The sequence below is a fragment of the Zalophus californianus genome, chromosome 9 (genome assembly GCF_009762305.2).
Source record: "Zalophus californianus isolate mZalCal1 chromosome 9, mZalCal1.pri.v2, whole genome shotgun sequence".
NCBI classification, from domain to species: domain Eukaryota; kingdom Metazoa; phylum Chordata; class Mammalia; order Carnivora; family Otariidae; genus Zalophus; species Zalophus californianus.
The window spans coordinates 52914845-52941188 of record NC_045603.1 but is presented as its reverse complement, the minus strand read 5'-3'; the positions used below and the strand labels follow the sequence as shown (position 1 = coordinate 52941188).

General features: G+C 37.0%; 2 protein-coding genes across 7 annotated transcripts in view; both read left to right on the top strand.

Annotated features, from left to right (window-relative positions):
* Positions 1–4215, top strand: part of USP15 (ubiquitin specific peptidase 15) — a 114940-nt gene extending 110725 nt beyond the window's left edge. For 5 of the 6 annotated variants that reach the window (XM_027592573.2, XM_027592574.2, XM_027592576.2 and 2 more), the window contains one exon: positions 2242–4215. In XM_027592573.2, the coding sequence (XP_027448374.1) occupies positions 2242–2424 (183 nt within the window). In that variant the 3' untranslated portion in view covers positions 2425–4215. The remainder of the gene's footprint in view (positions 1–2241) is intronic. The other variant, XM_027592572.1, reaches the window with a different exon arrangement.
* A 15876-nt stretch (positions 4216–20091) lies between these two features.
* Positions 20092–21494, top strand: LOC113922160 (keratin, type I cytoskeletal 18). The gene has a single exon (XM_027594043.2). It carries the CDS (start codon positions 20133–20135, stop codon positions 21423–21425), a length of 1293 nt encoding a protein of 430 aa, XP_027449844.2. The 5' UTR covers positions 20092–20132; the 3' UTR covers positions 21426–21494.
* The last annotated feature ends 4850 nt before the right edge of the window (positions 21495–26344 follow it).

Below are 26344 nucleotides of genomic sequence, written 5' to 3'. Positions count from 1 at the left end.
GGACAGAGACTAGCTTTTTCTTTAGTTTGTAATGCCTTAAGAGTCTTCAACTTATATTGTTCAGTTTAATAAATTAATAAACTTCTGAGCCCAGTTATTGGCATTGTTTTAATCCATCATTGGGTGAACAGATATGAAATAATTTTGAGTTGTTTCTCCACAGATATTTTATATATTTATCTACAGTGTATATGTATTATGTACTGTTCCTTATCTCCCTGTAGCTATAACACAAAACAAAGAGACTTGAATGCTAATATTTTTAAATTATGTATGTGCCTAAGTTAATTACATTTCCAGTTTATAGTTAGACTTCTAATTTCAAGTCTCAGCCATCACTTTTCAATTCTGTTCTTCTCTCCAAATCTCCCAACCAAAACATCCTGAAATTGCCTACAGTGATGATACTTGATTTAGTCAACAAGTATTTGAGTACCTTCTTTATATAGGACTCAATTCTAAACAAGATTAAAAGACAGCTATCTCTGACTTCAAGAGGCTTAACGTCCAGAGATGACAGAGAAGTAAATTAACAGTTATATCATAAGTACTATTAGACATCTTGACTACATGGAAACAGGACAGCCATCTCTCCACTGATTTAGGGTTTAAGGAGATAGGACCAGTGAGGGAAGTTTGCATGAGAAAGTGGTGTTTGACCTGAGTCTGCAACTTTACAAATGGAAGTAATTAAACAAAAGAAGTAAAGGTGTTCTAAGCAGAGAAAACAGTACCTACAAAAGCAAGGAGGCATGACAGAACATGATATTTAGAAAAAGAGCAAATAATTTGGTATTACTGAAAGGACGTAATTGTTAAGAATATGGGGCAGAAATTAGGCTGAAGGTAAACTTGGCAATCAGATCAACATTCTTCACGGTTTAGAGCTTTTCTTAAAGACTATGAGAAGCATCGGTGATTATTAAGCAATAGAACATTATTAAATTTGGAAGGCACTGAGAAAAGAAGCAGAAAGAAGGTTGTCGTCATTTCTGCAATACAAGCTTCTAAATTTAAAGTTGTGGTAGTAGTGTATAGACAAGGGGGGGATGGATTTATAAGATATTTCCTGGATAGAATTAATAGAACTTGATCAAGATTGGATATAAATGAAGACGTAGAAATGCAAAGAGGGAGAAGTTGAAGATGACTTACTTCAGCATTTACCACAATAGGAAATATAGGAAGAAAATTTGCTGTTGAAATTTGAGCTACCTATATGATAGCTCTCGGGAAGTTTCCACTGGGGAGTGGGACTAACAGGAGTGAGAACTAGCTTAAGTTATAAATTTGCATTGTTATTCTTAGGTAGCAGTTGAAGCCATAGGTTTAAATGAGTCACCTAGTGAGAAAATACAGATTGAGAAAGAGTGGTGGGCAGAGGACAGAACGTGATTTTTTTTTTTTTTTTTTTAAGGTTAGGATTTAATGAGCCCACAGAAAAGTCAGAAGCAACCATGGAGATAGAAAATCTAAGGAAAAGTAGTGTCACAAAAGGCAAAAATTATTTGATGCAGGAAAGAGGACTAAAGCAGTAAATGCTACAGAGAGATTGACTAAAAGAACTTTAAAAAGCACCCATTTAATTTGTCTGTAGCAGGTTATTGCTCCTAGTGAAAGGCATTTCATTAGAATGATTGGAGCAACAGATCATACTGAATTGAGGAGTGTGCATGAGAGTGAAAAATGAATATTCGACAACTGCCAGCCTGGCAGCTAGAGGAAGGCGGTAGAACGAGGAGGGATTTAGGATGGGAAAAGACTTGAGTATTTATTAGGCCAAGAAGTCCAGTAGATAAGAACTTACTAAAGATACATGGTGTTGATGAATGGAGCAATATCCTTAAGACAGTAGGAAAAGCTGGACTCTAAAGCAAACTTAGAGTGAAACGATTAGTATTAGAAACAAGCTTACCTTTTCCTTAGAGATGGGAGGGAAGAAGGCATAGAATTGTTTCATGTTAGAGTAACTAGGTTAATCTGTGATATAGTTGCATTTACTTATCTGTTCAACGTAATAGAGAATAAAAATGTTAATTCTAGTGACTATTCTTCCTTTATATATAGAAGTCATCTTATATTTAAACCAATTTTAGTAACTTCCATTTGACCGTTTGTGGTTTTTCTATTTGATTTATGCCCTATCACCAAAATCGATTGCACAGCTGAAAAGTTCATAGTATACTTAATGTGATCTTTGAGAATCATGACCATTTTAACATGCTTTGTTTATTTCAACAGTCCAAAGCGGCATATGTACTCTTCTACCAGAGACAGGACACTTTCAGTGGAACTGGCTTTTTTCCTCTTGACCGAGAAACTAAAGGTGCTTCAGCTGCCGCAGGCATCCCATTAGAAAGTGATGAAGATAGCAATGATAATGACAATGATATAGAAAATGAAAACTGTATGCACACTAACTAATGAAAGTCCTAGAAGCCATAAAAGAGAGACTTTCCTGCTGGTGGTATCTATTGAAATGATGAAGTTACCCACCACATTAAACAAAAGTCTGAGATGGGGAGTTTCAGATAACCGAATGTAAATCCTTTATCAGATTTTAACTTGTGCAGTACTTGAAGTGAAACACAATGAAAACTTTAACAGAAATTGTCTCTTAATACATTTGCAGTCTTGTAATTACAAGCTAAATATATATAGGAAATCACAAATAAACCCCTTTTAAGTTTGCTGCTGTTTTGATGAATTATGTTTTCTTTAATTTTTTGGATGTGAGTTAATTGATGACAAATGTTAAATTTGTGGATGTTGGTCATTTATTTTGCTCTAATAATACTGCAAGAAAACTATGGCTGAACTTAGTTTTTGGATTATCTAGTTCATGTGCATTAGGCTGCCACATATATTACTATGATATTTAGCTGCGGTATCAATGTGGCATAAATACTGCAGGAGTATTCTTGGAAAACCAAATTTTCAAATCTATTCCTGGTAATCAACATGGGCCTATTAAAAAACCAAATCATGATACAAGAAACAATCTTGGAAAAGTTATTTTCTTTTGTAGTATCATTAAAAGTCCAGAATATTATGTTCATCTGCTGTGGAAACAGGTTCTAGATATCACACTCCATCTAAAATCATTTTTCAGTTGAATGTAAGTATTTTTTACTGCTATTGGGATCTGTTCCTTAGATATTCAGAAAATTTTTGACTTGCTTTAAAATGCGTATCTTTAATCTGGTGTTGGTCCAAAATTAAAATTTTTGCTGTCTGTTTTTCTCTACCCCATTTTTTGGTAATTTGGCAACTTTTAGCTCTTCCAATTATTGTAATATAAGGACAGACTTAATAGTATTCTGTATCCATAGTAATAATTACATCAAGCTTAAATGAGAAATTTTTTTCATATACTGGCCTTTAAATCATTAATGGACAATTGGCTTTAAAGGTAGGTCTGTTAACTTTCTTTGTGTGTTCCTGATGGAATTCACCATAGCCTTACAGCTTTTCTCAGAAGGTAACTTGTTATAAGAAAATTGGCATTTGCATGTTCTAGAGTCAGAACCTGTATAGTATATAAAGCATACAAACCTTGAATTTGATTTTAGTTCACCACATTCAAGGATCCAGGATGCCAAAAATATGTGTGAACATTTGAAACATTTTTCATTTGCTGCTTTTTCCCTTTAATCTAGTTGAAAGAATGTATTGTCGATTGGCATACAATACTGCCTTTAATAGAAAATCTAAATGCTGGGGCACATTTCACATATCGACTACCTGAGAAATTGCTTTGTGTCCCACTGTTATTAAAGCAAAAAGTATAATGTTCTTCACTTGAACTAATCAAATACAATAGATTATAAATTGTGTATTGTAAATAAAAGTTCACTCTGTGAGTGCACATTTTGGTAAATTATTTATTTATGTTAGCATTTAAAAGTAAAAAGAAAAAAATGCATTTGACCAGGATAAATGAGGTATGTTGATCATGGCTTTGCTTTATACCTTGATATTAAAGCTGGTTTTTCATCCTGGTATTTTAAAAGCTGCTTTGGGTTTTTTTTTTTTTTTTCCTTTCTTTTCTTTATTTTTCTTTTCTTTTCTTTCTTTTCTTCTTCTTCTTTTTTTTTTTAATGTAAACTAACCTCCTGCATGACAGAGGTTAAAATTTTGTCTGCACTTGAGTTCACTTGAGTTTACATTTGAAATGTGCATGTTTATTTATACAGATTTCAATAAAGCTATTTAAGGCCTTATTTAGTCTTTTATTTCTTACTCTGAATCTTTTGATAAACCCCCCCTGTTTTATGGGTAGGTGACTATATGGTAGACTTTTTAGTTATTGTATAATTAAAGATGGGAAAGCATATCAAAGTAAAGCAAATCCTCTTAAGGATGTGTTTCAAAGTTGATTTTTTAATTTAAATATTCATTAAACGTTTGTGCACCTACTAATCACTCCTCTGTAGTCTTGAGATAGAGCTGTAAACAAGCATTCTTCCACTCACAGCTTGCTTTCTGCTGTCTACCTACTAATAAACTTTCCATTTTTCTGAGGTTTAAAGAATAACCAAAATTAACTTCTTCCAGCCCTGGATTGTAGTCTCCACCGCAGTTGTCCATAGAGACCCATTTCTTTTTAATGCCTGCAATTAACTTTTATTCCCACTAAACAAAGTGTTTTAAAATAGAAAATGATGTTAATGCTGTCAGCTGCAAAAAAAACACCTAAAAATAGTGCAAAAGGCTAATCCATACTTAGATATTCATGTAATAAGGGTGGTAGGAATGTAGCCAGTCTAGAATTCTACTGTAATTCTACTACTAAGCTTTTCTACTTAGTAGTCATGTGACTTTGAATTTAATCTCCCCCAGTATGTTTCTTCACCCGTAAAATTAAAACAGTAATAGCACTATTGAGCACTTAAAATGGACCAGGTAGTGTATTAAACTGCTATATGTAGTATCTCATTTAATCCCATAGTAGCTATGAGGTAGAGAGACATTCATCATCACTGATTTTCATTTGGAGAAACCAAGGTACAAAGCAGTTACTGTTCCCAAGTTCACGTAATTACTATGTGGTGGAGCCAATATTCTATCCTCAGTTCTGTATACTACCTCCTACTTTGTTATAGTGTCTGCCTCACAGGATTGTTGAGATCTCAAGTGAGAAAATGTATTTTATGGAAAGGTGCTTTGTAAACTATTTGGTATGCCCATTACTGATTTTAAATTTAATACAGCATTTTTTTCCTTATTTATCTAACTCAAGTATGCCCTTCTTTACATTTCCCCAAATGCAGCCCTAATTTTCAGGACTTTTTTCTTCACCTATAATTTAGTTTTAATTAATCTCTGTGCAAAAGCTACAGCTTAATACTTTGTTTAAAGATCTTGCTTTCTCTTATAGTCTGTTCTTTCTAGCAGTCCTATATGTATCCTTGCTTTCCTGGCAACTCACTATAAAACCACACAAAGCATTGATTTGGGCATGAAGAAAATGAGTAACTATTGATTGATTCTGTGTAAGGACAGCACTTTCTCATCAACTAATCTCATTGAGGTAAGGACATTTTATAAGAAATAAGCCAAGAGACTATAAGAAAAGATGAGGTGAGTCTCTTTCATTGGCTTATCAAAGGGGCAGGGGGTGGGGCGTATGCAGGTTAGAACCTTCCACCCCAGAGGAATTGACACTATCACTGGTGCATGGTGAAAATAAAAAGCAGGTCAACTTTTAGTCAGTTTTTTGTTTATGTCCTTTTTTTTTTTAATTTATTTTAGAAAAAGTGGGGAGAAGGGCAGAGGGAGAGAGAATCCCAAAGCAGACTCCCCGCTGAGTGTGGAGCCCAAAAGGGGCTCCATCTCACAACCCTGAGATCATGACCTGAGCCAGATCAAGAGTCAGCTGCTCAACTGACTGACCCACCCAGGTGCCCCTCTGTTTATGTTTTTTATAGACAATGCATTTCATAACTACCTTCTTCCCACCCTCCCTTCTTTATGCTTCTCATCTTTGCTTGTGCAGTATAGATTAGCACATTCTCTTTAAGTTAGTTTTTAAGATACAAATGTAGAAAATTCTTGATTGGGGAAAGAACTAGAAATCCTGTAAAATCTCAGAAAATAATTTCATTTCTGGAGCCAAGAATAGTGGAAATCTTTCTTTGTATTTTTTACTCTACGATAAAATTTGTTTTTCTTTGAAATCACTTCTCTTGAAAATATGATTACATTGATAATTCCCAAATAATTCTTTTAATGGCACTTAAAAATGCCAAAAGAGAGGGGGGGAAAGGAGAATAGAATATATGGATATCCTTGCTGACTTACATACGAAGTTGCAGAGCTATACTATATTGTTTTGTTATCCGATTTTTGCAATGAGAAATATATGTAATTTTCTTATAAGCATTTTAGATTGTGGAACATTTCAGTTAGATATGTATGTTTTTCAATATGTTTAATTCATATTTACTATATATTAAGCAAAAAAATTCCAAACAGCTCAGACAACAAAACTTTCATTTAAAAAAATAAACTCAAATTTTTATAAGCTATGTAAAGTAGGTTTTTAAATATCAGCTCAGAATTACGTTCAATTTTGAGCCATGTATCTATGTATGAAGTTAAAATGTACATGGTAAAATTCATACATTGATCAAGACTTATTTGCAGTAAGATGGGGTAAAGAATTTTTCAATGGGTAACATAAAACAGGCAGTACAAAAATTATTTTTGGCAAATATATGCATTGAGAAACATACTTACCCCACATCATACCATAATATAATTATATTCCAACTGCCTTTTGAGAGCCTGGAAATTGCCAGGGGAATGAAAGGAAAAGACTCTAGGTTATTAAGGGAATCTAGAAAGTAGATAAACCATTTACGAAAATCAAGAGTTAACATAATATTTTGGATTAGAATCTCAGAGGACAGGGAGAAAATCAAATAGATTTTGATGTCATTTTTTTTTCTAGAAATGTCTGTTGAATGTGATCGTACAAAGCAGCTAAAAATATAGCTACCTCTTTGGTAATTGTTCTTTTAAGTGGAAATCCTGTAAAAAAGTATTTTCAGTATCTCCCAGTATGCACAAAATCAAATATTTTAAATGTTTAAACTTTTGGTAATTGTGTACTACTGTATAAAATCATGGTTGATGATGGTGCTCATTTTGCTCAAAATTTCCTCATACCAGGAAGTTGTAGCTTGTTCTATATAGTTTGGTGAAACAAAAAATAGTTTCATTTTCTGTGACCTTCAAGTCCATTGCTAGCTGGAGTTAAATCTACATACATAAAAGGCTCAGTTGGTTAAGCAACTGCCTTCGGCTCAGGTCATGATCCTGGAGTCCCGGGATCGAGTCCCCACATCGGGCTCCCTGCTCAGCAGGGAGTCTGCTTCTCCCTCTGACCCTACCCCCTCTCATGCTCTCTGTATCTCATTCTCTATCTTAAATAAATAAAATATTTTTTAAAAAGTAAGACAATAAATATGGAACCATCCCAACAGTCTTTTCCCATAATGTGTATTCTTACCTTTTTCTCAATAATGACAAATTCTTATAATTTCGCAAATTTGTTTAAAAGCTTAAGTATCACTTTTTTTTTAATTCTTAGTTAAAATCTCTCAGGATTCTTTTTTTTTTTTTTTAAATGTTTTATTTTTATTTATTCATGAGAGTCAGAGAGAGAGAGAGAGAAGCAGAGGGAGAAGCGGGCTCACCACAGAGCAGGGAGCCCGATGCGGGACTCGATTCCAGGACCCCGGGATCATGACCTGAGCCGAAGGCAGACGCTTAACCATCTGAGCCACCCAGGCGCCCAAAATCTCTCGGGATTCTTAAACTTTGTAACATCTCAAGTCTCTCATTAAAACTTTCATTACAGTATTTGCTTTTCTTTTAAACTTTGTAAAGGAACATTGGAGGTTCATTGATTCTTAGATACGATTCAAATAATTTAGACTCACATACTAAAGTACCTCACATATGTCTGGCCTTCCATGTGTGCCTTCACTGTTTCTTCTAGCCTGCTTTTTTCTGACCTTGAATTCTCCCGATAAGCAAGTGAAAGTATTTCATTTTCTTTATAGTGATAACCATCTTCCATTATATGAAGTGGTGAATTATCAGTGTCCTGAAACAAGTAAGAATTATTTTAGAATTGCCCTCAGTTGCAAAAAACGAAAAAATAAATTGTAAATATAGAAAACCTATAGTACATTTTTTTTAATTTGAGAAAGGATTCCTGTACAACTTTTAAATATTGAGTGACTTTAATAAGATAAACTCTTCAATTTAAAAAGCTCAGAATTATGTTCAATTTTGAGCCATGTATCTATGTATGAGTTGAGGTAATACTGCAGATTGAAACAGTAAACATCAGTAGTTATAGATACTCAGGTAGTATATTTGTTGTGACACAGTGAGATATGGTAAGGAACATTCTATATTTAGAACTATTTTCCCACAGCTAGCTCTAAAGTCGTTAGCTTTTTTTTTTTTTAAGATTTTATTTATTTATTTGACAGACACAGCGAGAGAGGGAACACAAGCAGGGGGAGTGGGAGAGGGAGAAGCAGGCTTCCTGCCAAGCAGGGAGCCCAATGCCCGAGCCAAAGGCAGGCGCTTAATGACTGAGCCACCCAGGCACCCCAGTCATTAGCTTCTGATTTTCAGTTTTCTCAACCATAAAATGATACCAGTTTCTTGCAAGGACGTAGTGGACGTGTAGGTGTGAACTTTCAGGTTTTGCAAATTAGAACAGTATTTTTTACTGTGGACAACTAGAACGTTGTATCATCGCTCATGAAAGACTTCTTAAATGGAAGGCTCACTTCAGCTTTTGAAATTATTGTTGAAGTATATATTTTTAGCAAAAGAATAACCAGTAGGATAGGCCAAATTAAAATGTGTGGTTTTGTTCATTTGTTTTAAATCTTTCTCCTAGCTCCTGTAAAAGACGGAGCAGAAGTATTAGTGTGATGGTAAGCTTGAAAATTAAAATTTCATCATGGATACTAGAATACATACTAACAAATATGATTTTTAAAGCTATTTGTGAATATAACTTTATAGCTTTTACATTAACTTTATTTTTTTTTAAAAGATTGATTTATTTGAGAGAGAGCACATGAGAGGGGGAAGTGTCGGAGAAGCTCTGACACTTCTGACTCCCTGCTGAGCAGGGAGCCCAATGCGGGACTCGATCCTGGGACTCCAGGATCATGACCTGAGCCGAAGGCAGTCGCCCAACCAACTGAGCCACCCAGGCGCCCAACTTTCTATTTTTTTAGAGCGGGGAGGGGCAGAGGGAAAAAGAATCTTAAGCAGGCTCCAGGCCCAGTGCAGAGCCCAACATGGGGCTCAATCTCACAACCATGAGATCATGAGCTGAGCAGAAATCAACAGTCAAGACGCTTAACTGGCTGAGCCACCCATGCACCCCATATAGCTTATACATTTAGAACTCTTTCTCGACATGGATTATGTTGGTTTTCTCCCCCAATTCATTAATCATTGTCTATAATCGTCTGAGTCAAAGATAATAGTTCAGACTCCAGAGGTTATGGCTTTTATTATGTTTGGATATATTTAGTAACAACTATAAATATTTGAATTTAACCAGTATTAAATAACTCTGCATGTCATGGCAGACTAAAATGTAACATTCCATTTTGGAAAATATAAATGTATGTTCAGATCCACTCACCAGGATTATGTCTCTCTGCCAGAGTGATCACCCTTTAAAAAAAAAGTGAGATTCTATTCCTCTCTCCAACTCAAAAGTTCTCCTCTAGCCCCTCCATTAGGAAAAGAGTAGTTTGGAGCATAGACTCAGGAGTTAAACCACTTGAATTCTGGGCCGATCACTTTCTTACAAGTCATGTCCCCTCTGACTCTAATTTCCTTAGTTTATAAACCAGAACAGCTGTAGAATTTCCATCTAGGAGGGCTTGGGGTCTGATTAAAAGGAAGTGTGAGACTCTTAAACTGCATATTTGCTTAGCAAGCACATAATTTTTCTCAGAATGCACAGTTTACTTACGGTGGAGAGCTATTAATAATTATTTGTGAGGAAACCAAACTCCCCATCCACCTGAGCCATCCACTCCTAACACTGTATTACCTACCTTTCAGAACTGTGAGGTTTAAACTATCTTGATCTTAAGAATGTAGCAGTATTGTTACTAATAAAGTACCCACATGTGGGAATGATTGTTCTCTATCATTCATTCTCAAGGACACTATGCTTTCTTTAGCAAGAGTAGGGTAACAATTGGTCCACCCAAAATTGATGCTTGAGGGAAAAGTTTGAGATTTGGCTCTTATTTAACTCCTCACTTTTCCTCAAATACATCGTACAATTTGACAACTCTGGGCTTTCCCACATACTATTCTAATTTGCATTGGCTTGCCTTATCTTCTACCTGGCAAATTCCTATACACATTGTTCAGACTTACCCAGCATGTACTTGCTTGGTCTTCCTGACACATCAGTTGCCACCTTGGGCTATAATTTTCTTAACTGAATTATCTGATAGAAGAATTTTGTTGAGTGTTCCTAAATGTGGTAATTATTAAATGAAGAAATTTGCTCAATATTTCAAGCATCACTGTATTGTGATTTTGTTTTATCCCTGACATATTACTAAGTACATATTTTACAATCTTTAAAAGTAAGTGTGCCTTACAAATGTACACAAAAAATAGACAAAAAATTAAAATACAGTGACAGTCTAAATTCAGTATCATTTAAGAAATTTGGAATATTCAAAATTAAATGTAAAGAATAGCTATAGTTTATATTTTTTAAAGATGTTTTTATTAGGCACATGGGTGGCTCAGTGGGTTAAGCAGCTGACTCTTGATCTCAGCTCAGGTCTTGATATCACAGTAGTGAGTTCAAGCCCCTCATTGGGCTCAAACTGGGTGTGGAGCCTGCTTAAAATACATACATACATACGTACGTACATACGTTTTTATTGTAAAGAATTATGTCTTCCAACACAGATCTTACCTGGTTTCCATGGCAAAGTAAAATATACTGTGAGTAGGCTACTAGTCTCCTTTTGCCCAGTATCACATCTGAAATCTTTCCCTTAAGATTGTCCATTTTACTTGAAAACAGTCCAAGGTTTTCCAAGAGAATAAACTACCAAAAGTAAGATGTAGACACTTTTTGCCTCTTCATTGACTGAAAGTATTGTCAACAAGTCTGTCTTCCTCCACCCTCTTAGAAGGTAGAGTTCTTAAGTGCTAGTGAGAATTTCCCTAGTAATTACTTCCAGGCAACCTGAATGAGGTACTGCGTTTAAACAAACACTCCCTCAAGACCCCAACTCCATGAGAGTGCACAAATTGTATACTATGAATCAGCCTGAGTTGTTACTGCTATCACTATATATATATATATATCATATATATATATATATGTGATATATATATATAGTCCCCAATCACCACCCCCACCAAAGCATACTGAAATAGTAAAAATACTGACTCTTTGGTTGGAATATACAAAAATAGGTGTGCAGATTACTAATTTGGGGACAGATAGTCCATAGTTTTCAAACTTGAATTTCCATTTTAAAAAGACCTCACTTTTTTTTTTAAAGATTTTATTTATTTATTTGACAGCGAGAGAGGGAACACAAGCAGGAGGAGTGGGAGAGGGAGAAGCAGGCTTCCCGCTGAGCAGGGAGCCCAATGCGGGGCTCGATCCCAGGACCCTGGGATCAGGGCCTGAGCTGAAGGCAGACGCATAACAACTGAGCCACCCAGGCGCCCCAAAAAGAGCTCACTTTTAAGGCAAAAAGAATCATTGATGGCCATTGTCAAGGCTCAAGTTTCCCAATAGAGTAAGTTAATTTTGAAAACAAAAGGAACCAAATGTTGAGAAAGGAAAAGATAGTCAAGTTTCGTTGGAAAGGGAGATTTTACGTGATTTTTTTTATTTCATGGGTGAGAAACTATAAAAATATTTTCATGGAAAGATTCCCCCAAATTCCTTTTAAATAACTAGGTAAATTTAAAACATCTTGCATCTTCCTGTGAAAGATGAGCTGTGTAATGATACCAATTGTAGTTTGTGTAAACATAAAATAGCCCAACCAGAATTACTTGTATACATAATTAACAAGACCTTTGGGGGCGCCTGGGTGGCTTAGTTGGTTAGCGTCTGCTTTTGGCTCAGGTCAAGACCCTAGGGTCCTGAGATTGAATCCGGCATCGGTCTCCCTGCTCAGCAGGGAGCCTGCTTCTCCCTCTGCCTTTGCCTCTCCCCCCTGCTCATGCTCTCTCTCTCTCTCTTTCTCTCTTGTTCATGTTCTCTCTCAGATAAATAAATCTTAAAAAAAAAAAAGACCTTCAAACCCTAAATAACTAGACCCAGAAGGACAATTAAATTGCTTCACCTATTCAGAATATGCTTTTTGAAGTACATGGCAAACGATCTAACTGATGTATATTCTAGAAATAATACAGAAATGTTTGTTATTTTAATATGAGGCCCACAAGAAAATGAAAGATGCTAAGACCAGTTTTCTTTAGTGCTAGTAATATTGTTGGAACTCTGGAAATTGCTTTCATACTAAAATTATTAACTAATACAAAATTTAGCTTCAGAATTTAGTATCGTCCTACCAGCCCTTTTTGCCCTCAAAGTGAGGCAGCTTAAAACCAAGGCGGAGAGAAGACAGTTCCTTGCCTTAAATGATAACCATATTCTCCCTCTCCTGTCAAGGGGCCCACTTACTCTTCACAGATTCTGAGACACTTCTATTCACTGAAAACTTTTATGCCTATTTGTCTCTACCCTTATACTTGGCTGGTATCTCTGTAAACTTAAATTTTGACCTAGTTATCCTTCTATAACCCTTGCCTGTCTACAACTACATTTGCTCTCCAAGGGCATGGTTTATCTGTCCAGACTCTGATGCTTGCTCATATTCTGCACTTTTGGCTTGGTTTGTCAAAATGTGGTGTTGGGATTTACCCCTAAAACTCTTAAGTTACTGTTTCACCTTCTGTCTTTGTAGGTCTTCTCTTCTTGGACTCCCTTGATCTGCCTTCTTCTAAAGCTGCCCATAGGGTGCCTGGGTGGCTCAGTCGTTAGGCATCTGCCTTCGGCTCGGGTCGTGATCCCAGAGTCCTGGGATCGAGTCCCACATGGGGCTCCCTGCTTGGCGGGGGGCCTGCTTCTCCCTCTCCCACTCCCCTTACTTGTGTTCCCTCTCTCGCTGTGTCTCTCTCTGTCAAATAAATAAAATCTTTTAAAAATAAATAAATAAAATAAAAAATAAATAAAGCTGCCCATAATGCATAAGAAAACTATATTGACTACACCACCTATAACTATACTGTTAACTTCAGGGTGTAGCAAATCATTTGTGGCTGTATTTCCATAACTGTCACATTGTTGTTGTTAATGTAATTTCAAATACAGAAAAAACAAGTTCTTAGAAAACGTCAGGATCAAAATCACTCCATGAAAATTATCATAAAAAAATGGGGAAATACTCCAAGGATATACATGAAAATGTTCATTTCACTTGCTTTGATGAGGCATTGACAATTACTACATTGCCTCCATGTTATTATGTTGTTAAATAGAAAATAACCTATCATTCACAGTAACTAGAAATATAAACAGGTAAACATAACCCATGGTCAATGAAAACAGATTCAAAGATAACCCACGTGTTAGAAGTGGCAAACAAGGACTTTATAATAAATAAATAAAAGAATCTATAGGAAAAGTTTAGAATAAATAAGAAATAAGGAATTTCAGGAACTATATGGAAAATTATAAAAAATAGCCAAATAGAAATATTAAAACTAAAGAATATAATAACCGAAGTCAAAAATATTGGATGGGATTTATGCAAAACAGAATTAAAAATAAGTCAAAAATCTATCCAAAATAAAAGGTTTTTTTTCAGGGCTTCTACGTGACTCGGTTAAGCATCTGCCTTCAGCTCAGGGCATGATCCCAGGATCCTGGAATCAGCCCCGCACAGCCTCCCTACTCAGCGGGGAGCCTGCTTCTCCTCTCTCTGCCATTACCTTGCTTGTGCTCTCTGGCTCACTCGCTCTGTCAAATAAATAAAATCTTAAAAAAAAATTTTTTTTTTCTTAACAGAGACTCAAAAACCTGTGAGACAGAACCAAACAGGAGAGAGAGAAAATGGAGCAGAAAAATGTAATTAGAGATTGCTGAAGTTTTTCCAAATTTGATTAAAAAAAGAAAAAATCCATCCATCCAGAAATCAAGCATACCCCAAGCAGAATAAATGAAAAGAAAATTTGGGGTGCCTGGGTGGCTCAGTCATTAAGCGTCTGCCTTCAGCTCAGGTCATGATCCTGGGGTCCTGGGATCGAGCCCCGCATCGGGCTCCCTTCTCGAAGGGAAGCCTGCTTCTCCCTCTCCCACTCCTCCTGCTTGTGTTCCCTCTCTCGCTGTCTCTCTCTCTGTCAAATAAATAAATAAAATCTTTAAAAAAAAAACCACAAGCATACCCTTAATAGTCAAACTGATAAAATTCCAAGATAAAAATAAATTCTTAAAAGCAAACAGGGGAAAGTCACATTATTAGGAAATGATGTGACAGCTAACCATTTCATTAGAAACATTGAATGCCAGGAATAAATGGGATAACATCTTTAAGATGCTAATAGGTGTGGCAGGGTAAGGGGTACTGTCAAATTTAGGATTGATACACAGGAAAATATCTTTCAAAATTGAAAGCAAATTAAACATTGTCAGATAAAAACAATGTGTCCACTGGTAACCCATATTGCACACTAAGGGAAATGCTCGAGGAATTTCCAGATGGAAATTCAGATCTACGTATAGGAAGGAATGAGAGCTCTGAAAATGGAGAGTAGAGTATGTGGATAAATATAGAATAATTTTATTCTTAGAAAAACAAATAGTTCAAAGCAAAATGAATGATAATGTACTGTGAGATTTGTAAAGGGAGAATAAAATAGGTAAAAATAGACAATGGATGAGAGGAGTGTATGTGAAATTATACTGTTATAAATTTCATACATTATATGTGAATTATATTAATGCAAAAAGATCATGATATATTAATGTATATTACAAATCCTAGAATTACACGCAAAGAACAAAAGAGGCATAACTAAAAGCCAACATAAGAGATAAAATGGGAAAAATAATACTACTGTCATCCCTCCATGCCCAGAAAAAGAAAGGAACAAAGAACAGAAAGAACAAATAGAAAACAAAGGAAGATGGTAGATTTCAACCCAACCATATCTATAAAAAATATAATGGACTACACTCTCTAAGGCAGAGATTGTAAGATAGGGAAAAAAAGAAGAATCCAAGTATATGCTTTTCCCTTTAAACATAAAGACAAATTTTAAGTAAAACAATGGAAAATGATGCACCATGCAAACACCTAGCATAAGAAATTTAGTGTGGCTATATTAATATAAGATGAATGATACTTTTAGAACACTCCATACAACAAATGAATGGGGAATAGTCCCTACATAGACCAAATGCTGGCCCATAATTATGTCAGTAAATTGCAAAGGATGGAAGTCATACAAAACGCTGTTTCTGGGGTGCCTGGGTGGCTCAGTCAATTAAGCATCTGCCTTCAGCTCAGGTCATGATCCCAGGGTCCTGGGATCAAGCCCCACGTTGGGCTCCCTGCTCAGCAGAGAGCCTGCTTCGCCCTCTCCCTCTGCCTGCCACTCTGCCTATTTGTGCTCTCTCTCTCTCTGTCAAATAAATAAAATCTTAAAATATATATATGTATATATATCCATATATATACTGTCTCACCACCAGATAATTATGTTAGAAATAAATAAGATATCTAGAAAATTAACATGGGTCAAAGAAAAAAACTATATGAAAATTTGTGGGGTGAAGCTAAAACATCTTCAAAGGAGATTTATGACTAAAAATACTTATTTTAGGAAAGAAGGAGGCTTAAAATAAATTTTTTAAGCATTCTCCTTAAGCTCATAAAAGAGCAAATTTAATGCAAAGGAAATAAGGAATCAGTGAAATAGGAAATGGAGAAAATCAAAACAAAAGATGGTTTTTGAAAAGTCTAATAAAAGTAGTAAATTACCAAGACTGTATTAGTTTGCTGGTATTCCATAACAAAATACCAACAAATACCAAACAACAGAAAATCATTTTCTCACAGTTCTGGAGACTAAAAGCACAAAGTCAACATGCTGGCAGGGCTGGTTTCCTCTGAGGTCCTCTCTCATTGGTTTGCAAATGGCCACCATCTGGCTGCTTCTCATTGCCACTCTGTGTACCTCTGGTGTCTTTCTGTGTGTTCTAATGTCCTAATAAGGACACCAGTCAGATTAAGGCCCACCCTGATGGCCTCATTTTAACTTAATCACCTCTTCAAAATTCCTTACTCCAAGTTGAGTCAATTTTGAGGTACTGGGAGTTAGGTCTTCGTTATATGAATTTTGAGGGAACACAGTTCAGCCTATAACATTGATAGAATAAATTATCATTATCAGGGATGAAAGCAAGGATATCACTGTAGATATATAGATTAAAGGGATAATATTTTGAACAACTTTGACAGTAAATTCAATAACTTAGATAAAATGGACAATTTCCTTAAAGAGTACAACCTAACAAAAATAGAATACATCACAATTGACACAGAAAAAATAGAATTCTGAAAAGCTCTATATCTTAAATAAATTGTATTTGTAACTAAAAGGAAGGTAAAAGGAAGGTTTGGTTCTATCAAGATACACTACAGAAGCCCACTACAGCTTCTCTGTTTTGTGAATTACAACTAAAATCTTGAGAATATTAATAAAGCAACTATCTGAAGGTTCTCAGTACATAAAAACAAGTGGATTGTGGAAGGAAGTCAGAAGTTGGAAAAGCAATCCATAAAGGGGTGAGTTTCCTGAGTTTCTTTTGTCTCACGGCTATTCTCCTAAGGGCAGGCCCAGTTGTAGAATATAAATTATGTAGATCGCTAACCTCAAATAGAACCTTGTTTTCCTGTCTAAAGGAACCATGAAAGGGGAAACTTGCAGGCTGGAAAATGTAACTGGAATTCTGGAAAGGAGAGATTTATGGAAGGTGATTATTTAACTCAGCATGACCCTTAACACTCACCTCTTATTTGTTCATGGACGGGACAAATCTAAAACAACCTTTAATATTTAGACCATTGCTCAAGTTTCATACTAACCCCTGAGAAACACATGTGCAGGATAGACCCAAAACAACATAGCAGAACCTCTGTGGCTTGAACTAAGATTTAAACCATGGCCCAAATCTCAGACTAAACCTGAGTGTTGGAGGTGTGGGAAAGTCTGAAAGGAAAATAGAAAAGACTTTGAAAACAGAACTGAGTTTGGAAGCACTGCCTATAAGAAAGCAAGACAGAACTTTTGGTCTGAGCTTGAACTAGGTTGGTGAAGAAGAAAAAAAAATTGGGGCGCCTGGATGGCTCAGTCCATTAAGTGTCTGCCTTCAGTTTGGGTCATTTTCTCAGGGTCCTAGGATCGAGCCCCATGTCGGGCCTCCTGCTCTATGGGGAGCCTGCTTCTCCCTCTCCCTCTGCCTGCTTCTCCCTCTGTGCTCGCTCTCTCTCTGTCAAATAAATAAATAAAATATTTTTTAAAAAATTAACATCCTCCATAGGATTATAAGAAAACCCACAGTCTACATAGCATCACAGTCACAGTTTCCAGGGTAGAATCCAAAATTACTTGGCATACAAAGAATGAGGAAAATGTGACCAATTCACACAGGGAAAGACAACTAATGGACTTCAAGACATATAACTATAGTAATCAGACTGTAGTATCGGCAGAGAGATAAACTCGGAGATCAATGTCACAGAAGAGAGAGCTCCAAAATAGCGTCACTCAATTACAGCCAATCAATCTTTGACAAGTTGCAAAAGCAATTCAATGGAGAGAGGATAGTCTTTTCAACAATGACACTGGAGCAACTGGATATCCATAAGCCAAAGAATAAGCCTAAACTCACATCTCATACAAAAATCACAGACCTGTACCTCTGAAACAAATAATACATTATATGTTAAAAAAAAAAAGAAGAAGATAGCAGGAAGGGAAGAATGAAGGGGGGGAAACAGGAGGGGGAGACAAACCATGAGAGATTATGAACTCAGAAACAAACAGGGTTCTAGAGGGGCAGGGGGTGGGGAAATGGTTTAGCTCGTGATGGGTATTAAATAGGGCACGTACTGCATGGAGCCCTGGGTGTTATATGCAAACAATCATGGAACACTACATCAAGAACTAATGATGTATGGTGATTAATATAACATAATAAAAAAACAATTCAGTGAATTTTAGATTTAAATGCAAAACATAAAGCGTGGAGCACTGGGTGTTACGCACAAACAATCATGGAACAGTACATCAAAAACTGATGTAATGTATGGTGATTAACATAACAATAAAAATTATTTAAAAAAATAAATGCAAAACATAAAACTATAAAACTAAAAGAAGAATCAACATAGTGAAAATTCCAAATGCTGGTAAGAAGAATACAGAAAAACTGGATCTCATTCATTGCTGATGGAAATATAGACTAATACAGCCATTCTGGCAAATAATTTGACATTTTCTTTAAAAACTAAACCTACAATCATCATACAATCCAGAATCAGTCTTGACATTTATTCTAGAGAAATGAAAACATAGGTCTTCATAAAAACCTGAACATGATTGTTCATAGCTTTATTTGTAATAACCCAAAACTGGAAACAACCAAAATGTCTCTCAGTAGGTAAATGGTTAAACAAACTGATATATCAATATTATGGAATTCTACTCATCAATAAAAGGAAAAAGTTAATATAGAACAATTTCATTGAATCTCAGGGGCATTGTGCTGAATGAAAATCGATTTCAAAAGGTCACATACTGTATGATTCCATATATATAAAATTCTCAAAATAATATTATAGAAATGGAAAGCAGATTAGTGGTTTCCAGTGGTTAGGTGGTGGAGATAAGATGTGGTATAACTATAAAAGAGTAGCAAAAGAGAGGTCTTGGTGATGATGGAATAGTTCGGTATTTTGATTGCAGTGGTCATTACACAAATCTACATATATGATTAAATGATATAAAACTATATACACACATTGTACCAATGTCACTTCTTGGTTTTTGATATAAGATATAACCATTGGGGTAAACAGGATGAAAGATACATAGTGCCTCTCTCTGTACTATCTTGGCAACTTTTCGTGATTCTCTATTACAAGATGAAGAGGTTTTAAAAGTTAAGTACCTAATTACTGGATGGTTTCAAATGCATAATGGCAATATAAGAGAAATGAGTCTTTGAACCTGACGAGAGATAAACAGAAATTATACAGTCTGAAGAACATGGTCGGGGGAAGATTTTTGAAAGAAAAAGAACAGAGCATCAAGGACCTGTGGGACAATATTTTAAAAATCTAACATATTTTCCACTGGGTTCCCAAAAGGAAAGGTTAAGATTGGAGCCAGGAAAATTATTTGAAGAAATAATGCCGCCACACATCCCAAATTTAGTAAGACATAAATTTACAGGTAAAGGAAGCTTGATGAAACCCAAACAAGATAAATTCAAGGAAAATAACATTTAGACACATTATAATAAAACCATGGAAAACTACTTAAAAATGTTTTTTTAATCTTAATAGAACTAGACAAAAATGAAACATTGCATATGGAAAAACAATGATTTAGATGAGCCTGGATTTCTTACCTGAAGCCATGAAATCCAAATGACAATGGAAGAACATCTTTAAAGTGCTAAAAGAAAAGAACTGTCAACCCAGGATTCCATGTCCAGCAAAAATAACCATCACAATAAACGTGAGATAAAGACATCACACAAGAGAATGAGCAGGCATTTCACCAAAGAAGATGGCATATATACAAATGAAAAGATGCATATGTAGATACATATATAGAAGGCATATAAAAAAATGAAAAGATGCTTAACATAAGCCATTATGATGATCTATTCAAATTAAAACCACAGTGTTATACCACTATTGATCTATTGGAATGGCTAAAATAAAAATTGCTGACAGGCTGGCCCGATCCTGAGTCCTGGCCTCTCGTCTTACTCTCCAAACAGCATGAGCTTCACCACCCACTCCACTTTCTCTTCCAACTATCGGTCCCTGGGCTCCGCGCAGTCGCCCAGCCACCGGGTCCGGCCGGTCAGCAGCGCAGCTAGCGTCTATGCAGGCGCGGGGGGCTCAGGCTCCTGGATCTCCGTATCCCGCTCCACCAGCTTCCGGGGCGGCTGGGGGTCCGGGGGCCTGGCCGCGGGGATGGCCGGGGGTCTGGCCAGCATAGGGGGCATCCAGGGCGAGAAGGAGACCATGCAAGACCTGAATCACCGCCTGGCCTCCTACCTGGAGAGGGTGAGGAGCCTGGAGGCTGATAATCAGAAACTGGAGATGAGAATCCGGGAACACCTGGAGAAGAAGGGACCCCAGGTCAGAGACTGGGGGCATTACTTCAAGACCATCGAGGAGCTGAAGGCTCAGATCTTTGCAAGTTCTGTGGACAATGCCCGCATCGTCCTGCAGATTGACAATGCCCGTCTTGCTGCTGATGACTTCAGAGTCAAGTATGAAACGGAGCTGGCCATGCGCCAGTCTGTGGAGAGTGACATCCATGGGCTCCGCAAGGTCATTGATGACACCAATGTCACTCGGCTGCAGCTGGAGACAGAGATTGAGGCTCTCAAGGAGGAGCTGCTCTTCATGAAGAAGAACCATGAGGAGGAAGTAAAGGGTCTACAAAACCAAATTGCCAACTCTGGGTTGACCGTGGAGTTGGATGCCCCCAAATCTCAGGACCTCAGCAAGATCATGGCAGACATCCGGGCCCAGTATGACGAGCTGGCTCAGAAGAACCGAGAGGAGCTGGACAAGTACTGGTCCCAGCAGATTGAGGAGAGCACCACAGTGGTCACCACACAGACCGCAGAGATAGGAGAGGCTGAGATGACCCTCACGGAGCTGAGACGTACGGCCCAGTCCTTAGAGATCAACCTGGACTCGATGAGAAACCTGAAGGCCAGCTTGGAGAACAGCCTGAGGGAGGTCGAGACCCGCTCCGCAATGCAGATGGAGCAGCTCAACGGGGTCCTGCTGCACCTGGAGTCAGAGCTGTCCCAGACCCGGGCCGAGGGGCAGCGCCAGGCCCAGGAGTACGAGGCCCTGCTCAATGTCAAGGTCAAGCTGGAGGCTGAGATCGCCACCTACCGTCGCCTGCTGGAAGACGGGGAGGACTTCAGTCTCAGTGAAGCCCTGGACAGCAGCAGCGCCATGCAGACCATCCAGAAGATCATCACCCGCAGGACTGTGGACGGCAAGGTGGTGTCTGAGACCAACGACACCAAAGTTCTGAGGCGTTGAGGCAGCAGAAGCAGGGTACCCTTTGGGGGGCAGGAGGTCAATAAAAAGTTCAGAGGTCAAAAAAAAAAATTACTGACAGTTTTAGTAAGGATGTACAGCAACTAGAACTCTCATCCATTACTAGTGGGAATGCTAAATAATATAGCCACTCTGGATAACAGTCTGGCAGTTTTTTATAGTTAAATATACACTAACTATATAACCCAGCAATCCCACTTCTAGGTATTTACCTGGGAGAGATGAAAATTTATTTTATTCATAAATGATAGATCTCATAGTACAGTACACCAAAAAATGTTAATTTTACCCCTAAAAATGTTAATTTTACTCTAAATTTAAAAAAAAATCTCTGACCAAAAAAAAAAAGCTTTGAAGTTTCACTACTGATTTCTGCCTATGTATCATACACTTAAGGAAGAAATAATACTAATCTTACACAAACTCTTCCAGAAAATAAAGAAGGGAATACTCCTCAATTCATTTCATGAGGCCAACATAAACTTGATACTAAAACCTATCAGATTCAATAAACAGATGCAGGGGCACCTGGGTGGCTCAGTCGTTAAGCATCTGCCTTTGGCTCAGGTCATGGTCCCAGGACCATGACCCAGCCCCACATCAGGCTCCCTGCTCCTCGGGGAGCCTGCTTCTCCCTCTCCCACTCTCCCTGCTTGTGCTCTCTCTCTGTCAAATAAAAAAAGAAAATCTTTTAAAAATAAAAATAAACATAGATGCAGAAACCCTCACAGACACATATAAAAGTTAGTATAAGAATCCAGCAATTTAGGGCGCCTGGGTAGCTCAGTTGGTTAAGCGAGTGCCTTCGGCTCAGGTCATGATCCTGGAGTCCCGGAATCGAGTCCCGCATCGGGCTCCCTGCTCAGCGGGGAGTCTGTTTCTCCCTCTGACCCTCTTCCCTCTCGTGCTCTCTGTCTCTTATTCTCTCTCTCTCAAATAAATAAATAAAATCTTAAAAAAAAAGAATCCAGCAATTTATAAAAGCATAGTACATCCATGACCAAGTGGAGTTTATCCCAGAAATTCAAGGTTAGTTCAAAAATCAATGAGTCATTGCTCATTGGATATAGAGTTTCTGTTTTGCAAAATGAAAAAGTTCTGGAAATCTGTTACAGAACAATATGCTTCATATATTTTTATGGTCTGTCATTAAACATGTAAATATTAATAATCGTTATATCTTCTTGCTGTATTGAACCTTTATTAATATATAATGCCCTCCTTTGTCTCTTGTAGGCTTCTTAAAAATTTAAGTCTGACCTTAGTGTAGCCAACCCTGTTCTCTTTTGGTTACTGTTTGCATCAAATACCTTTTTTCAGTCTTTCACATTCAACCTGTTTGTGTTTTTGGATTTCCAGTGAATCTTTCTTGCAGACAGCATGTAGTTGGATCATGTGTTTTACCCATCCTGCCAATCTCTGTCCTTTTGATTGAAGGGTTTAATCCATTTAAATGTAAAATTAGTACTGATAAGAAAGGACTTAACTTCTGTCATTCTGATATATACTAATTCAATATACTTACTAGTAATTGATCTGTTTAGATTTTCTATATCTTCATAATTTAGCCTCGGTTGTATGTGTCCAGTAATTTATTCATTTTTTTGTAATATGTTGGCATATAATTGTTCGTAGTAACGTCTTACGATTTTTAGTATTTCTGTGGTATTAGCTGTAGTGTCTCTTCTCTCATTTCTGATATTTTTGAGTTCTCTTTTTTCTTGGTCAGTCTAGCCAAAGGTTTGTCAATTTTATTTTTCAAAGAACCAGCTTTTAGTTTCATTGATCTTTTCTATTGTCGTTTTAGTCCCTGTTTTATGTATTACCACTCTGTTCTTTACTTTGTTTCTTCTATTAATCTTGGACTTAGTTTTTTGTTTTTTTTTTTTTAGTTCTTGGAGGTGTAAAGTTAGGTTGTTTATTTGAGATCTTTCTTTTTTCATAATGAAAGTATTTATTACTATCAATTTCCCTCTTAGAACTGCTTTTGTGGGCACCTGGGTGGCTCCGTTGGTTAAGCGAATGCCTTTGGCTCAGGTCATGATCCCGGAGTCCCAGGAAAGAGTCCCGCATCGGGCTCTCTGCTTCGCGGGGAGTCTGCTTCTCCCTCTGACCCTACCCCCTCTTGTGCTCTTTCTCTCTCAAATAAACAAATAAAATCTTTTAAAAAAAAGTTTTTTTAAAAAAAAGAACTGCTTTTGCAGCATCACATAAATTTTAATATGACTTTTTTTAAAGATTTTTTATTTATTTATTTGATACAGAGAGAACAAGAACGAGAGAGAGAGACAAAGAGTAAGCACAAGCAGGGGGAATGGCAGGCAGGGAAGAAGAAGGCTCCCTGCTGAGCAAGGAGCCCAATGTGGGGCTCTATCCCAGGGGTCTGGGATCATGACCTGAGCCAAAGGCAGCCGCTCAACCAACTGAGCCACCCAGGTGCCCCAATATGCTGTGTTTCTATTTTCGTTTGTCTCAAGATATTTTTTGATTTCCTTTTTGATGTCTTCTTTGTCCCATTGGTTGTTCAGGTGCATGTTACTTAATCTCCACATATTTGTACATTTTCCAGTTTTCCACTTACAATTAATTTTTAGTTCTACACCATGATGGTCAGAAAAGATATTTGATAGGATTTCAATCTTCTTAAATCTATTAAGACTCATTTTGTGGCCTAATAGATGATATATCCTGGAAAATATTTCATGTGTGTTTGAGAAGAATGTGTATTCTGGTACTGTTTGACAGAAAGTGCTGTAAATGACTTTTAGGTCCGTCTGATCTAACATGTAGTTTCTTTTTGTTTTTTTCTAATGTGTAGTTTTAAGTCCAATTTTTCCTTATTGATTTTCTGGCTGGATGATCTATCTACCTACTGTTGAAAGTGGAAAGATTTAATGAATTTTTAAGTTATAATAGAAAACTACTAAGAAATTTCTCCCCTGAGTCTGTCTCAGGTCCTCTAAACCACTCCATTTATAATTCACCCACCTCTGCTATTTTCCCCGTTAAGTGACCAAGTGGGAGAAGCACTGCGTTGATGAAGTTGGTTCTCTGCTAGAGTGATGTCATCTCTAATATAATTACATTCCAGCAGGCAGATGACTTACATGAAAAGTTTGGTACAGTACTCCTGAAGCTACTTTTCTCCTCTGCTTCTGCTCTCCCCTCTTCACATCCTTTGGAGAGGCACCATTCTGCTAGTTAAAAGTGTGAACTGTGGGGCCGAGCTTCCTCTATTCCCAGCCCCACCATTTAGTAGCTATTTAACCTTGGGAAATTTAACTTAACCTCTTCCTGCTTGAGTCTCCTCATCTGTAAAATGGATATAATAGCATTTATTTGATAGGATTATTATAAGAAATATGTAATAATATTTGTAAAATGCTTAGGTCAATGCCTTTGGGTGCCAACTTAATTGGGTTCCTATTTCCTATGCCTGGAACATACTAAGTGTGATATTAGTATTCCTGAAATAAATCTCTCTCAGAGCTGTGAGGAATCCTTGAAAGAATAGGTCTTGTCTCTCTACCTCTTCTCTCTCAATCCCTCTCCTATTTTCTCTTTGGCTGCCTCTCATTCACTCAACAAATATTTACTGAGTACCCTCTGTGTGCCAGGTGCTTTTTAGGCCGATGATTATATTTTGAATTAAAAAAGCATTGTTCTTGTCTTCTTACAATATAATGAACCACATCAGTGCTAGAGCAGGTTATTACAATGCCATGACGTGGAGAGAGGTGGGGGGAAACGCAGAATGCAAGTTATTCTGTGTTCATCTATACCGTTTCTAAGTTTCTCTTTCTGTCTCCCTCTGTCTCTGTCCATCTCTTTCTCTCTCTGTGTGTATTCCTCCTGAAGAAAATAAACTAAGAAATTTCCTGCTCAAAGTACAGGAAGAACAGGCTATCTTCTGCTAGAAAAGTAGACAGGTTTCAGTTATTATTGTTCTTTAAACTAAGATGGTCGGTTGTAGACAATTCTAGCCAGCAGGGGGCAGGAGTGTCCAGCTGTATGTGTCTGCCATTTTTCTGCTCTTTTTGAAACCTATATTAAATAAGAAGTGCTTCTAATTTGATGTGTCAGATCTTTTCATTTTCAGGCTATACAATTGGCACATAGCAAAAATGGCTTTTGGTATTGTCATGTTAAAACTGGTAAATTGGAAGAAGTTTCTATTGATTATGACTCTCAATTTTTGATTTCCCACAAAGATTTGTCCTCTCCTTAGACCTCCAAGGAACAAAGTCTTCTACCTTCATATTCAGCAGATAATCTCAACTGGAGACAGGAATGGAGGGAAATACATATACTCTCGAGATATCAGGCCTCACCCACTGGGCAACCTCGGGCTTATTTAATTTGTCTGCTTAAGACATTTGCAAAGGCTAGAGTGAAAGTTATCTTAGACTGACCAGACTTATGCATCACACCCTTCAGGGACTGTGGACATTAAGAGAATACATCCAGCTGACACTGAGGGGCTAAGCCAAGGATATCCCCTTTGTTCTCTGAACTCTCGGCTTTCTGCACTCACAACAGTTATAATAGAGGGCCATGCATTCCCAGAAGTCAGATCCAGCTCAACTATGTTAAAAAGTTGGGTTTCTTGTATATTTCCAGGGACCTTACTTTTTATCCCTTTGTTTAATATTAAGATGTTTTGAGTTCCTACACAACATAAAAATTATTCTCTATCACTTGTTGCAGGCTTTCTATAGGCTTCATGTGTGCTTTTTAAATATTCCTTAAAACAAACAGATCTGGTATAGAGAAGAATACCGCTCAATTTCCTTGTTTCTGTTATTTAATTTCTTCTTAATCATGAGTATTTTATTTTAAATGTTTAAAAATAATGCAGGCTGAAGGTGGCAGAACAATAACATTGAAGGATTACCTTGGAA